The sequence below is a fragment of the Panthera pardus genome, unplaced genomic scaffold (genome assembly GCF_024362965.1).
Source record: "Panthera pardus isolate Hobbes unplaced genomic scaffold, ASM2436296v1 HiC_scaffold_22, whole genome shotgun sequence".
NCBI lineage: Eukaryota > Metazoa > Chordata > Mammalia > Carnivora > Felidae > Panthera > Panthera pardus.
In genome coordinates this window covers 32,061,607-32,077,154 of record NW_026526788.1, presented here as the reverse complement: position 1 = coordinate 32,077,154, position 15,548 = coordinate 32,061,607, and the positions used below count along the sequence as shown (strand labels likewise).

Below are 15,548 nucleotides of genomic sequence, written 5' to 3'. Positions count from 1 at the left end.
GTTTCATCTCAGTGTCTGATAGAGGGTGAAAATCTACACTAAATATTAATAGATATTTTGTACATTAGGTAGGTTTCACAACCGACTTCACTGTGCCCCCCACCCTTGATTTAAAATATTTGATTTGTAAGTAATCTCTACACCCAGTGCGGGGCTTGAACTCACAACCCTGAGATCAAGAGTTGCATGCTCCACCCACTGAGCCAGCCAGGAGCCTTTCATTGTTTCCTTTATTACATAATATTACCTTCTTTAATTGACCAGTATCTGTTTCTGGGTTACTCTGTCCCAGAGTCTTGTATCATGTGGTTTAAAAAAAACTTTTTTTTTAAGTTTGTTTGTTTGTTTGTTTGTTTATTTATTTATTTATTTATTTATTTATTTATTTATTTATTTTAGAGAGCATCAACAGAGGAGGGGTAGAGAGCAGGAGGGAGGGAGGGAAGGAGGGAGGTAGAGAGAGAGAGAGAGAGAGAGAGAGAGAGAGAGACTCCCAAGCAAGTTCTGCATTGTCAGCACGGAGTCCAATGCGGGGCTTGAACCCATGAACCCTGAGATCATGACCTGAGTGGAAATCAAGAATCTGATGCTTAACCGAGGGAGCCACCCAGGTGCCCCTCATATCATATGGTTTTAAAAACCGCAGTTTTGTAATACGTAATAATATCTGGTAAGGCAAATCTGTCTTATTTATACTTCTATCTCAAAATGTTCTTATTCTTCCAGATGACCTTTAGAATCAAATATAACCCCCAAACCATATTTGGTTTTGCTGGGAATCACATTAATCCTATTTTGACTTTAAAACAGTCAGTTTTAGGGGCACCTGGGTGGTTCAGTCAGTTAAATGTCCGACTTTGACTCAGGCCATGATCTTGCAGTCTATGAGTTCGAGCCCTGTGCTGACAGCTCAGAGCCTAGAGGCTGCTTCGGATTCCGTGTCTCCCTCTGTCTATGCCCCTCCCCTTTATGTGCTTGCGCGCGCGCTCTCTCTCTCTCTCTCTCTCTCAAAAAATAAATAAATGTTAAAAAGAATTTAAAACAGTTTTTCCATCCAGGAACACAGATGGAACATATCTTAATAATCTCATTTTACAGATAAACACTGTGTCAGAGCAGAGAATTAAGCGTGGCTTGGTTTTTCTGACTCCCTCTCCAGTGCTCTCTCCAACCCCCTACTGCCCCTCTTTCTTCCCACTGCAGGTGAATTCTGCCTCCAACCTGTGGGGCTCTCCAAGGACCACTAAGCAGCTCCTGCCTGGGGAGCCCCTCTTTCTTCCCACTGCAGGTGAATTCTGCCTCCAACCTGTGGGGCTCTCCAAGGACCACTAAGCAGCTCCTGCCTGGGGCCGGGGGCCCGGGGCCCGGGGCCTGTCCCTTGCTTACCTGGCGGACAGTTCTCCAGCAGGTGGACTGTGAGGGTGGGATGGCTAAAGGTGGGCCAGTTGTCATTGTCATCCAGTATGGTGACCAGCAGGTCGGCTGTGCCATTGAGCAGCCCAATGTCCTCAGCCAGCAGCAGCAGCTCCAGGACCGGGGGTGAGAAGGCTTCCCGGTCAATGATAACACCTGACCTCACCGTCACCACGCCTGGTGCCCGACGCCACCAGCCGGGAGACACAAAGGAAAAGGGGTACGGTGGGGAGACAGGGCAAGGACCAACCGGGAGGGGACAGAGAAAGACAGGGGCATGGTAGGGGAGAGAGAGGAGAGAGGGGCAGAGAAGGCGACACAGTGACTTTCTTCCCCAAAGGCTTAACAACCAGTGGAATGGAGGTTGTGAGGAATGGGGTCTCCATGGGGAGCCTGGATGTCACTGAGAAGGGAGGCCCTAGGTCTAGCAGTGGGTCACTCCCACCCCAGCAGAAAGACTTGGAGCCCGGCTCGGAGTGCTGGGGTGGCACAGAGGCCTCACCCGTGCTGTTGTCGATGTCGAAGAGGCCACCCTGGGAGCCCAGCAGCTGGTAGGTCACCACGGCGTAGACGTCCAGGTCCGCGTCCAGGGCCAGGATGGGCCCATTGAGCACCGTGAGGGGGGTCCCTGGGCCAGGGGGAGAGGGGTCACCGCAGGGCCAGTCTGGTCCCCGCCCTCCCCCTCCCCCGCCCGTGCCCCCGTGAGCCATGGCTGACGATGGATGAGAGGGAGGGAGGTGAGGTGGACGGGGTGGGGGAAGCCCTGGGCCGGGCTGCGGCAGCCTTGGCAGACTGACGCAGATGCCTGGGGAGCAGCCTCAAAGCCCTGCTGGGGAGAAAACACAACAGCGGTGAGCAAGCCCCTCCGGCCCGCCCGGAGCGCGCCTGCCTTCCCAGCAGCCTTTGAGGGTCGCTCCGTGGGAGGGTCGGGGGCTCCCTGAGCGTGTGGGCCCTGTCTAGCTATGCGCTTCCAGCCCAGTCTGTCCATACAGGTGTACAAGACGCTCCCTATAGGCGTCTGGTTGTACCCGGCTAGGCACACCCACGAGCGTGCAGGACTTCGTGTTCACGGTCATGAGCACACATGTGCACTGAGCAGGAGCGCTGGCAGGCCTGGGATCCCCCCTGGTTGGGCACCTGTCTGCCTCTGCAAGCGGGCACATTTGCGCACGGAATGCACTGTGTAGGCCCCTACCCATGTACCTAGGTGTGTCTGTGCACATGTGCAAGCCCACACGTGTGCCCGGATACGGGCATGTACTGGCACACACATGTGTAAGCGGGTACACAGGCAAGATTAAGAAACAGAGTGGGGACGCCTAGCCGGAGACAGGAACGTCCTACGTAGCTCACCTCTTTCTGATTTAGGACCTAAGCTTTCGGGTCTGGGGAGGCTGGAGGCGGAGTAAGGAGCCCTCCCCGGGGACACAGTGAAAAGGAGATTCTATCCCTCTGAAGGGAGGCGGGGCTGCTCGGTGTGTGCGGGGAGAGGGCTAGGCTGGCCTACCCAGGGCCGCTTGGTCCCCCTCCTCTGATTCCAGGTGCTCCCTGAGCTTCCAGAAGCCTCTAAGATGCCCTGGGCTCCTGGGGTGAGGGAGCAGGGAGGGGCGAGCAAAGCCCCTCCTGGGTGGTCTTCACACCTTAATTGCCCCTCTTGGGGGGCGGTTATGGGGCTGCTTTCAGACTCCTTCGGGGACCAATGACCACAGGTGTCTTTTCCAAGCAGACCTATGGCCTCTTCGGTTGGTCCTCAAAAGGTGTGGCAACCAGGGGCCCACCAGCCCCCCAGGGCTGTGCCCCTTCCTCCCTCCATACGCTTGTGCACCTGCTGGGTCTGTGTTCAGCCAGGTGGCGAGGCTGCCTCCCCAGCCAGGCTTCAGCGGGGCCCCTATCAAGTGCAAGGGAGGTCCTCAGGCATCTGGGGCCTGGGTGGTGCCTGCAGCAGGAGTTCCCAGGTGGGTCTGGCACCTACCAGCGGGAGAGTTCTCCATCACCTCTGCCTGGTAGGTGCTCTGGGTAAAGAGGGGATGGTTGTCATTCTCGTCTGCCAGAAAGACCAGCAGCAAGTCAAAATCCTGAGGGAGGCACAAAGGGAGGTTAGGTTGTAGGCCATGTTCTAGCAAAATGCTCCAGTTGGACGGGAGCTGAGAGGTGGCGGGGGGGGGGGGGGGGAGGCGGGTCAGGGCAGAGAGGTAGATAATTAAAAAGCCTACCAGGTCCAGAGACCTGGGTTCAAGTCCCTGATGTGCTAGCAGCTCTCTTGGTGCCCCGGGGCAAATCATTTCCCCTATCTGGGCCTCAGTTTTCCAATCTGGCAAACGGGAATCCTAACTCCTTCACAGAGGTATTGTGCACTGAACAGGATGGATGCGAACAACATTTAATCGTGTTCCATCTGCTGGTAAAGGACTTCAGACCGGAAGATGAGTCTTGGCTTTCAGACCCTGCAGGCCTGCCTGATGCCCCAGTCTGGGCTCAAACAAACTCTCACCCAGTGCTGTACCTCCTGCCTTTCCAAAACCACAGTATAGTCCTTACTCAGAACCTCTCCATACCCCTGGACGCTATCTCCATTGCACAGCTGAAGAAACGAAGGGCCGGAGGTGGGGCGGCTATTCAGAGCCACAGGGCAGGCTGGTGGCAGAGTGGGGACCAGCCTCCCCGCTTCTCGATTCCCACCACTTAATGCTGCTGCTTCCAGGGTGATCCGCCCTCCTACAGCACAGGCAGGGAGGGGGATGAGAGCCGGGGGGAAGAGGAGGAGGTCGGAAGTGAGAGGAGGGAGGAAGGAAGAAAGGAGAGGAACGCCAGATGAGGGGCCCGCGGCTTATGACCACCTCCAGCCGAATGTCTCCTGGGCTTATACAGATGGGGAACCGGAGGCGCAGAATGAGCAGCGCCTTGACCGAGCCAGGCAGCCAGTCAGAAGCAGAGCTGAGATGAGCCAGACCCGAGGACTCTTGGCCAGGGCTCTGCCCCAGACCTCATGGGCTGGGAATAGAGGGCAGACTCCTACCCCCAAAGGGACTGCCTTGCGACACCCACCCCCCTCCTAGCAAAAAGATCCAACTTTCTTGGCTTTTGAGGGAAAGCCACCTGGAAAATGCAACCCTCTCAGAACCCCAGAGTATGAGCTTCTGAGTGCAGGCCTGTGTGCACACACAGCTGTGGCGTGTGCCCAAGTAGCAGTGGTGTGGGGAGGAAAGATGATGGCTGGCGTTGAGTGTTGGCCACGTGCGAGCCACTGGGCTGAGGACTGTATAGACACTGGCTCCTTCGAGTCGTTTCCACAACTTTGGAGTAGGGCTCGTCTTCATTTTGCCGAAGAGAAGGAAAAAGGGATACGAGAGGAAATCTACTTGCCAAAGCCACACGCTCAACGGCAGGCACAACAGGGATTTGAACCCAGCACTCGCTGACTCTAAAACCTGTGCATCTGATCCCCAGGCATACTGCCTGCCACCCCCAGCGTGCAGTCCCGCTCCCCGCCCCCCGTGTCCTCTGGCCTCACCCTCCTGGCTATGCGTGGGTTCTCCGGGTTGTCCTTCACGGAAACGGTCAGCTTGTACTCGGGGATCCGCTCACGGTCCAGTGGCCGGTTCACGGTGATGACCCCTGTCTGGGATGTGGACGGCTGGTGAGCTGAGCAGTGCCCCGTCCCCCACTTTGGGCTCTGGTCCACACTGCTTCCCCCGCGGCTCCAGGAATAGCTGTGAATTCTCTCCCTAAATCGCCAGAGATACGGTCTAGAAGGCCATAATGGGCTGGCAGGGTCTTGCCAGAGCAAAAGAGTGATTCCCCGATGCCCAGGTCTTGCTGTCTCAAAGGGTGGGTCCCCTGAGGGTCCCGTGGTGCTCAAGCTGGTAGGTAATACTCCAAGAGGACGACGGGGACTTGCTGGTGCATCTTGGTAATGAACCAAGAGGAACTCAGGCTCTGGCTCCATCTCTGCACGTGACAAGCCTTGGGGATGACAGGGACCCCAGAGATGGCTTAGCTGGAAATCCAAGATTCCATACCACCCAGAGACGCCCATGTCCCAGCACAGGGCAGAAGCCTGGGGAGGAGATTGAACCAGAAGGAGCCCAGATAGCGGAGCAGAAAAGCCTCTAGGGCAGGGTCCTCTTTTCCCAGAGGAACCCCGGGGGCCTCCCTACCGTGGCATTGATGGAGAAGGCCCGCTCTCGGTTGCCTGCAGTGATGTTGAAGGTGAGGAGGGCGTTGCACCCGCTGTCAGCGTCACTGGCCAGGATGTGGGCGACGAAGCTGGAGACGGGGCTATTCTCACTGATGGTGATGTTCATGGGCAGATTCAGCAGCACGGGGTCATTGTCATTGATGTCCAGCACGCGAATCCCCACCAGCATCTGGGGCACGTTGGGGAAGAGAAGGAAGTGGTGCGGGATGAGGAGAAAAGGGGGCATGGCGGGGAGGGAGAAGAGAGAAGGAAGAGAAGGTCGTGTTAGACATGGTGGCGGAGACAGAAGGGATGGGTGAGATGGGGCAGGAGAGTAAGGGCGATGGTAATTGACAAAGGAAAGGTACAGGTGGTCGCGGAGAAGGGAGAAGACGAGGAAAATGGCAATAAAAAAGGCAAGAGGATGAAAGTGAGGATAAGAAGCAAGCAGAATGGGCGAAGGGGCAGAGATGGGGCAGAGGGCTGGGTGGCGATGGCAGAGTGACAGATGCGGAGGCCGGGCTGTCTGGGTGGGCAGAGCTCTGAATGGCCACGGCCGCCAGGCCCCAGTGAGCCCCAAGAGGCACTGGCAAATCCGGTGGGGGCCCTGAGGGTCTGGACTGGCTCCCGGTCAGCCTGTGGCCTCTGGGTACAGGGTGGGCATTTATAGAAATCTCTATGGACAGTGAAGGGGTCAGTGAGGGGAAGCCAACGGAATGGGGCCCCAAGACTCACCGTGGAGCTAAGTGGAGGCACCCCTCTGTCGCGGGCACAGATGGTCAGGTTGTAAAAGGCAATGGTCTCCCGATCCAGCTCCACATCCTTCCGGACACGCAGCACCCCCTCCACAGGAGAGATCACAAACTCGCCTGGGTGTTGCCCAAGGGAGGTGGAGTTAGCTGGGAATGGCCAAGAGCTGTGGAAAGCCCAGGCCTCTCCCTCCTTTCTCCAGCGAGCCTTCCTCAGCGGGGGTGGGGGATAGCTGGGCTGGGTCCTCCTGTGCCCCCTGCTTCCGATCCACAGGGAACCTCGCTTGAGCTGGCCAGGGCGGGAGCAAGGGGGACAGAGAACGGCTAGGGGTGCAGGTGCTCACGGGCCCGCTTATAGCCCAACGTGCCTGAGAGGCCAGGCTGGTTTCTTTCCCTGGGCCCCGTGCAGGGCAGGGACTGACCCTGAGTAAGAGGGTTGTGTTGAAAAAGTGGGGCCCCTTTCTACACAAGCACCCTCTAACCACCACTGACCCAAATCATTATTGATCAGAAACTGATTAGCGAGGGTCTCGGGTACTTTGTAACGTGCAATGTCTTCCAGATGCCATGTCTTGGAAAACCGGATATTGGGGACTGAAGGAACGCCTTACTAGGGGTGAGGCACCGAGGCAGGACAGAGCGGGAGGGACTGAGGGCACGGAAGCCCCCAGCTGCTCTCCCTACAGCCCTGGTATCGAGCCACAGCTGGTGTGCTGTGTGTGGTGTGCAGAACACAGGGTTCTGCCAGGTCTGGGGCCACCCCGTGGCCTCTAGTCAGACCTGACTTCTTTTCTCTGATGTTCTGGAAAACCCTCAGCTGGCCCTTTGGCTTCCGTCCTTATTTTGGCTTGGCTGAGGGGGCAGATGTCTGAGAGGGTCTACAGCAAGAACCTCAGATCCTCAGGCTGATGTGGAAGGGACCTCAGAGACCATTGAGTGTCGTTTGGAAAACGAACTGAGAGTCCAGAGATGTGTGACGACTTTTCTAAGCTCCCATAGCAGTTCTCGCCAGAACCAGTATTCAAATCCAGGCCTCTGCGTCTCAGCCCGCTGCATCCTGGGACGGTGGTCTTTCCCGACACCACCATCAGAGTGGATCAGGGCAGGAGGTTTGGGAGGGAGGGGTGAGGACGGAGAGCGGTTGGAGGGGAAGGGCGGAGGGGAGCAGGTGGGAGCCCAGGTGGACAGAAGAAGGGCAGGGAAGGCGATGGAGAAGACGGGCAGAGGCGAGCATGAGGAAGGGGGGCTGCCTCTGTGCCCTCCCCCGGGACCTGGGGACAGAGAGAAAGCTACTTCCTTTCACTTTCCCTTTGACACCTGGGGGAAAAGGCCCAGAGCGGGGCACTGACTTGCTCTGGAAACACAGAGCACAGGGGCATGGCGAGGGTGAAGGCCCAAATGCCCAGCCATTCCCTCTCCCTACTCTTTCCACCCAAACTCACCACCCCTGCCTCTCTGACTGCAGTAACAGCCCTCTGTGGCCCACCTGCACCCTCACAGGCCGCCCCCTCCTAGAGAAGTGGAAACTGGTTGGAGCCGGATTTCCTGAGCCTGATACTCCAAGGGCTCACGAGAACTGGGGATTCCCTTTCTAGGGGTTTCCCAGCCCTGTCTCAGCCCCTTGACCATGTGCGAACAGATGGCCTCCTGCCCGCTCTCCAAAGCCAGCTGCCCTCTTGAAGGAAGGAAAGCGATCCTGAGAACTCGGGGCGGTGGGGGGGCAGGTCTAAGGCTCTGGGGGACTGGGCCCAGGCTAGACCTCCATGAGATCAGCTCGAGGAATGAAGATCAGGGAGGTGGGCGGGCCAAGGGCCCCCACACTACAAATTATCCTCAGTGGCTTGGCCCCAGGGAACTTCCTGCCATTCTACTCCTTCCGGAGATAGGGGTTAAAAGCAGAGACTTTCTGGGGCGCCTGGGTGGCTCGGTCAGCTGGGCGTCCGACTTCAGCTCAGGTCATGATCTCACAGTTCGTGAGTTCGAGCCCCGCGTCGGGCTCTGTGCCGACAGCTCGGAGCCTGGAGCCTGCTTCAAAATTCTATGTCTCCCTCTCTCTCTGCTCCTCCCCTGCTCATGCTCTGTCTCTCTCTCTCCTTCAAAAATAAATAAAAACGTAAAAAAAAAAAAAAAAAAAGCAGAGACTTTCCATCTGCATCCTGACTTCACTACTTTGTGCCCTTGGGCATGGTGACTGGGCCCTGCCTCGATGTCCTCGTATGGAAAATGGGCCAATAAAGAGGTGCACTTGCAGGGGTGAGCTGGGGCTAGACAAGGCCGGGTCCACCTCGTGTGTGCTGAATCCGTGGCAGGTCTTGGTATCATTAGGGGGACGCCGAAAGGAAGGCCAGGCAGTCCTCTGAAGGAAGTGGGGGCTTTCAGGGAGGATGAGGGTGTATGAAGGGTCTGAGGAACGGGCTTGACTGACAGCTGCAGGTCCCACATCCACCTTCAGGTCCTGAATCAGTGATGTTCATTGCCTGTGTCTTCCAACTGGAACGCATGCTCTAGAAGGGCGGGGATTTGGGTCTCTTTTGTACCATACTGTACCCTCAGCACTTGGCATATGATTGGCATATGGTAGGTGCTCAATAAATATTTGTTGCGTCATCAATTAAAAATCAGGATGTTTCACAAAGATTTGGATTTCTAGCTTTTCTTTTGAAAATGGGAAGACCTGGCCTGTCTGGGCCTGCATTTGGACATGGCCACGCTGGCAGGAGCTGAGCTGCAGGCTGTTACAGCCCCCGCTACTCCCTACTGTCTTGCCTAGACCCCTTCTCCCATGTATGTCTCCCGCCCGACACCAGCAGGCATTTAAGTTTGGAATTCCTACTCTATGGAAATGAGTGGAAACTGACTTGAGGAACCTCTCTGGCCAGGGCAAGCCCTGCTCTTCACCCCAGGACAACCACTGAGGTAGCTGTGAAGGCTCTTCATGATAACAAGATGCACAGAAAAATCTGGGTGCTGAATGCATCTAGGGGGTCCTGATGGTTTGGGGCAAGGATATTCATCCTCCCTCCGTGCTGGAGTTATTTCTCTGTGTATGACACAGGGGCATTTTCTATCTGATTCTCAAAGGGGTCTCTGACCCTCCAAGGCTACCAGTCTCTGTTCCCGGATTTCAGAATGTTCTCACATATCCCGATGAAGAAGGGGTGGGGAGAAGAGTATTTCCACCATCTGATGGGTGGGGGAAACTGAGGCCCAGAGAGAGCAAGGCCACGGCTCCTAAGTAAGGTGGGGGGAGAGGCCCCCAGATTGTGCCGCCCTCCACGCCTGGCTCAGGCCCCACTCACCCAGAGGGTCTCCGTCCACGATGCTGTATTCCACCTGCCCGTTGGGGCCCGAGTCCTGGTCATGGGCCAGGAAGGTCCACACTCGGGGTCCTGGCTGGCCCTCGGTGACGTCAAATGGCCCCTCGTAGTCTCGGGGGAAGGTGGGCACATTGTCATTGATGTCGTTCACGTTCACAAGCACCTGAGATGGTGGATAAACTTAGCTGGGGCTGCATCCCAGCCAGCCCTGTGCTGAGCTCAGTTCTCTCATCTGTAAAGTGGGTCTGATAACCCTGTCTCATCGGGTTGATGCCAAAATCCTCAGGGATCGTGGATGGGGGAAGGCCTTTTAAGCTATGTCTGTGGATGAGTTACTATCATTGTTAAAGCCTTTATATGGGCTTCATCATCACATTATTAATAGTTACGCTCCAACCTTTATTTATTGCTGCACTGTGGTCATTCCCCATGGTCTCATCTGTCCCTCCCACACCCTGACAGTTTTTATTATCTCCCTTTTATGGAGGAGTGAAGCGAAGCTCAGGGAGGTTAACTGACTTGCCCAGCGTCACACAGCTAGGAAGTGGAGAGCAGGGGTAGGAGCTTCTGTTGGTTTGGCCAGAGTTTGCGCTCTTCCCGTGAAGGGGAGGAAGGCAGGTGTCACGATCTGTCTGATAGATGCGGCCACACAGAGAAGTTCAGTAAGATCCTCAGTCACACATCAAGTTCGGCTCGGTTGCCAAGACCAGGATAGGGGTCTTGGATTTAGGTGTTTCTCCCGGACAATCTTTCTGGGCCCTGTCCTCCCCAAGTTGAGGCTCTGTCCCACCCACCCACCCACCGTGGTGGTAGAGGTGAGGCGGTGAGATAAGATGGGGCACTGGTCCGTGGCAGTGACCATCAGAGTATAGCGGCCATGGCTAATCTCATAGTCCAGCTCCTTGGCAGCACTGATGATGCCCTGGGGGGATAAGAGAGGGGACAGGGTGGATCAATGGATGGTGGATATGGGGCACCCCAGGGACCAGCTTCTTCATGCGGTCCCCTCAGACCACCCCAGGAGGCATGTTCTGACATCCCAGCCAGGATGGGGAACCCTTGTTGCCATCCCACCCAAGCTTGCCTCCTTCTGCATTGGATGCCCCCCCCCCCCAAGTTTCCTCCAGACTCCCATCTTTGCTCTGCTCCCATCTCCCATGATGTCACTAAGGTCCCTTCTAACCCCTTTAGCCAGATGAACCTCCTCCTAAACCCCGCCATCAGCTGCTGACCGTGTGTCTGTCGATACGGAAGGTGTTGATGATGTTGCCTGCGACAATGGCGTAGTTGACTGTGCCATTGGGCCCCTCATCCAGGTCTAGTGCCTGGATGGTGATGAGGCTAGCATTGATTGTGTCTGGGCCCTCGTCCAGTAAGATCTCGTAGTGGGGCTGCTGGAACACAGGTGCATTATCGTTCTCATCCACGATGGTCACGTACACGTGAGTGGTGGCCTGTGGAGAAGAATACGGTCAGGTTCCTCGCTCAGTTGGGTAAGATGGTTTGACCAGTGGAGCCAGCTGGATATTCTCCTAGGCTGGGATCACTTAGCATGATACAATATGGTGAGAGAAAGAGAGAAGGATGAGAGGGTGGAAAGTCACAGGCTGGTAGAGGAGGAAATCACAGAGGCTACCAAAAGCCGAGCTAGGTAACTGTTTAGGTCCAAGATGGCACTTACATCACTGCTCCTTTGTCTATGCCCATGACAGACATCACTAATCAATTGTGGCACTGCTGAGATGCAACCTCATAATCCTTGTCAGCACAGCGATCTAGTGATTCAAACTGACATATGAGATGAATCCCAGTAACCAATCCCCTAGCCCACAGCTTTGTTTGGGCCAGGGCCTTACTGACCCTGGGCTTCCTGCTAGATCACGAAAGTTAAGAATGTGATGTTCTCAGCCCAATACAATATTAAAATTCACCCACTGTTCATGTAAATGGAAGATACCTAATTTCAGCATGTTTAAGAAGGAAGACATTGGGTTTGGGGCAATTAAATTGGCAGAACTTGTTGAACCATGAAAAAGAAAGCTCACAGAATATGACTTCACTGTAAGAACATTGTCTGCAATATGCTGTCCTGTAATTGGCCATTTCTGGCTGATGCTTGGTCTAATAAGACCACACAAAATATCTAGCCAGCTGGAACTCAGTGATCAGCACTCAAGAAACAGAGAGAAATTATTGATGTGGCACTTTACAAGCAGAGTACATAAATGGGAGAAAGAAATTAGCCACGTGCTGGTATTCTCTGTTCCTTGCACTGCCCCCCTTCCTTTTTCTGCTTCCCCACCTGGGAGGATGTTCCCTGTAGACTGTTTCATCTGGGCTCCTTTGCCATGTAGCTTCCAGAGGGGTTTTAGAAACAGGAAGTCCTGGAAAAAGCCAGGAGGAGGGAAGAAAGAGAGGTGAGGGCATTTCTTCCACACTCCTTCCTCTCCTCACTGCAGTTCTGCCAGTGGCTGTGTTTTTCCAGCTGGGTGGCCCTCCTTCCATGGCTCTAGCTCTCCCTGGGCTCATGTCACCTCACCTCCTCTCATTGTCCTTCTGGATGCATGGGTGGTAGCCGCTTCCTGCAGTTGCTGGTCTATGGGTGCTTCACCAGCCCTCTGTATATAGTCCCTCCTTAAACTTGCTTCAGAGGAGCCCTAAGTGTGCCATCTGTTTCCTGCCAGGACCCTAAGACAAACCATAATCAGTGACTAATAGAAGATAATAAGGTTATAATAATGCAAAAATGCCTGGGCAGAGAGACTATGACTAGGCCATTGCCAAGGCCAGAGAATAGAAAGCAGGTGATACAAAAAGCTGGATGGAGACAGCTTGTGTACATCTTTTTTTCTGGGGCTTTGAAACCTACCTTGGGTGGCTCTGGAAACCCCTGTGGGGAGACCGACAGAGAGCAGTAGACCTACAGCCGAGAAGATTGTCACTGCCTCTGAGGAGGCAATGGGTCCACTGAGCTGCGGCTATGGATCTGGGAGAGGTGGGGGTCATGTGGTTGCTAAAATTGTTTCCCAAGCAGGTAGGGTTGGCAACCTTGAGATAGAGCTCTGTGAACTTGGGCATACCACATCTCCTTTCTAGACTTTTTCTGTTAATAAAGAACCTGATTTTATATCTAAAGTCCCTTCTAGTTCAAGCATTCTGGGGGTCTGGTGTGCTGTCATAAGTCATGTGGAATAAATCCCACTATCAGGGAAGCATTCATCTGGGTCTTAGAGTCTCAGTGAATCTTTTTATTTTTGTTATTTTTTTAAATTTATTTTAGAGAGAGAGAGACAGAGCGTGAGCGGGGGAGGGGCAGAGGGAGAGGGAGACACAGAATCCGAAGCAGGCCCCAGGCTCTGAGCTGTCAGCACAGAGCCTGACACGGGTCTGGAAATCACGAACTGGGAGATCATGACCTGAGCCGAAGTCGGACGCTTAACTGACTGAACCACCCAGGAGCCCCTATTTTATTTTTATTATTATTATTTTTAAAATTTATTTTTGAGAGAGAGAGAGGGAGAGAGAGAGACATACAGAGCATGAATGGGGGAGGGGTGGAGAGAACGTCAGCTCAGAGGCTGACGCGGGGCTCGAACCCAGAAATGGGGAGATAATGACCTGAGCTGAAGTTGGACGTTCAACCAACTGAGCCACCCAGGCACCCCTCGATGAATCTTTATTAAAACAGTAATCACACACAGAGGGGAAATGCATCATTTTAACATTTCTCAAACTTTTCTACCAGAGTGGAGAGGGCACTTGCACAGACTTTGAGGTATACTCTGAAGTGTCTGTCTTAAGAAGGAAATACCTTCAAAGGGGTGCCTGGGTGGCTCAGTCAGTTAAGTGTCCGACTTGGGCTCAGGTCACGATCTCACGGTTTGTGAGTTCGACTGTGCTGACAGCTCAGAGCCTGGAGCCTGCTTCAGATTCTGTGTCTCCCTCTCTCTTTGCCCCTTCTCCGCTCACACTCTGTCTCTCTCTCTCAAAAAATAAAATAAAACATTAAAAAAAGAGAAGGAAATACCTTCACAATCTCTCATGTTATCTTTGAAAACTCATACAGATTTTACAGTCTTCTCCATAATGTGTTTGTGTTAGTTTTCATTAACAATAGTGGTAGGGATTTATGTCCCCAACATAGAAACACCCAAATGTATAAAACAAATATTAACAGGGGCGCCTGGGTGGCTCAGTTGGTTAAGCGTCCGACTTCGGCTCAGTTCATGATCTCACGGTCCGTGAGTTCGAGCCCCGCATTGGGCTCTGTGCTGACAGCTCAGAGCCTGGAGCCTGCTTCAGATTCTGTCTCCCTCTCTGACCCTCCCCCATTCATGCTCTGTCTCTCTCTGTCTCAAAAATAAATAAACATTAAAAAAACCCAAATATTAACAGACATAAAGGGAGAAATGGGCAGTAATACAATACTAGCAGAAAACTTCAATACCCCACTTACATCAATGGATAGGTCATCCAGACAGAAAATCAATAAAGAAATATTGGCCTTAAACAACATATTAGACCAGATGGACTTCGTAGGTATATACAGAACATTTCACCCCAAAACTACAGAATACCATTCTTATCAAAAGCACATGGAACATTCTCTAGGATAGATCACATGTTAGGCCACAAAACGAGTCTCAGTGAATTCAAGAAGACTGAAATCATATCAAGTATTTTTTCTGACCACAGTGGCATGAAACTAGAAATCAAAAGAAGAAAATGTTAAAAAAACCACAAATACATAAAGGCTAATAAGCAAATGTTACCAAATGACCAATGGGTTAAAAAGAAATCAAAGAGAAAATAAATACCTTGAGATGAATGAAAATGGAAACACAACTTTTTAAAATCTAAGGGATAAAGCAAAAACAGTCCTAAGAGGAAAGTTCATAGTGATACAGATGTACCTCAGAAAACAAGAAAACATCCCAAAAAAACAACTGAACTTTATACCTAAAGGGACTAGAAAAAGATCAGTCAAAGCCCAAATTTAGTAAGAGGAAGAAATAAATATCAGAGTGGCAATAAAATGAAGACTAAAAAAACAACAACAGCAAGATCAATGAAACGAAAAAACTAGAAACGTGCAACCTTTCAAGATTGAATCATGAAGTAGAAAATCTGAATAGACTGATTACAAGTAATAAAAATGGATCAGTAATTTTAAAACTCCCTCCAAACAAAAGTCCAGCACCAGACAGCTTTGCAGGTGAATTCTGCCAAATATTTAAAGAAGTGTTCGTAGTTATCCTTCTCAAATTATCCTAAAAAAATTGAAGAGGAAGGAATGCTTCCAAATTCCTTTTTTGAGGCCAGGAGTACTCTGATATCAAAACCAGGCAAACAGACCATGAGAAAAGAAAATGACAGGCCAATATACCTGATGAACATAGATGCCAAAATCCTCAATTAGCAAACTGAATTCAACAATACATTAAAAGGATCACATACCACAATCAAGTGGCAATTATTCCAGGGATGTAAGAATGGTTCAACATTCACAGATCAATCAACCTGATACACTACATTAGCAAAATGAAGGATAAAAATCATATGAAAACTTCAATAGATGCAAAAAGAGCATCTGACAAAATTTAACATCTATTTATGATAAAAACTCATAACAAGGTTGTATAGAAGGAACATACTTCATCATAATAAAGGCTATATATGACAACCCCACGGCTAATATCAGTGGTGAAAAGCTGAAGGCTCTTTTCCTCTAAGGTCAGAAATAAGACAAGGATGTCCACTCTTACTGCTTTTATTCAACATATATTGGAAGTCTTAGCCACAGCACTTAGACAAGAAAAAGAAATAAAAGGCATCCAAACTGGGAATGGAAGAAATAAAACTGTTACTATCTGCAGATGACATGATACTATA

The 15,548-nt window shown here is 52.3% G+C and overlaps 1 protein-coding gene across 1 annotated transcript in view; it reads right to left on the bottom strand.

The window, feature by feature from the left end:
* Positions 1–15,548, bottom strand: part of CDH23 (cadherin related 23) — a 413,989-nt gene that overhangs the window by 20,833 nt on the left and 377,608 nt on the right. The window contains 9 exon segments of the mRNA XM_053888562.1: positions 1,387–1,590; positions 1,916–2,041; positions 3,386–3,488; positions 4,925–5,032; positions 5,571–5,780; positions 6,326–6,459; positions 9,639–9,819; positions 10,459–10,578; positions 10,889–11,110. Coding sequence (XP_053744537.1) covers positions 1,387–1,590; positions 1,916–2,041; positions 3,386–3,488; positions 4,925–5,032; positions 5,571–5,780; positions 6,326–6,459; positions 9,639–9,819; positions 10,459–10,578; positions 10,889–11,110 — 1,408 coding nt within the window.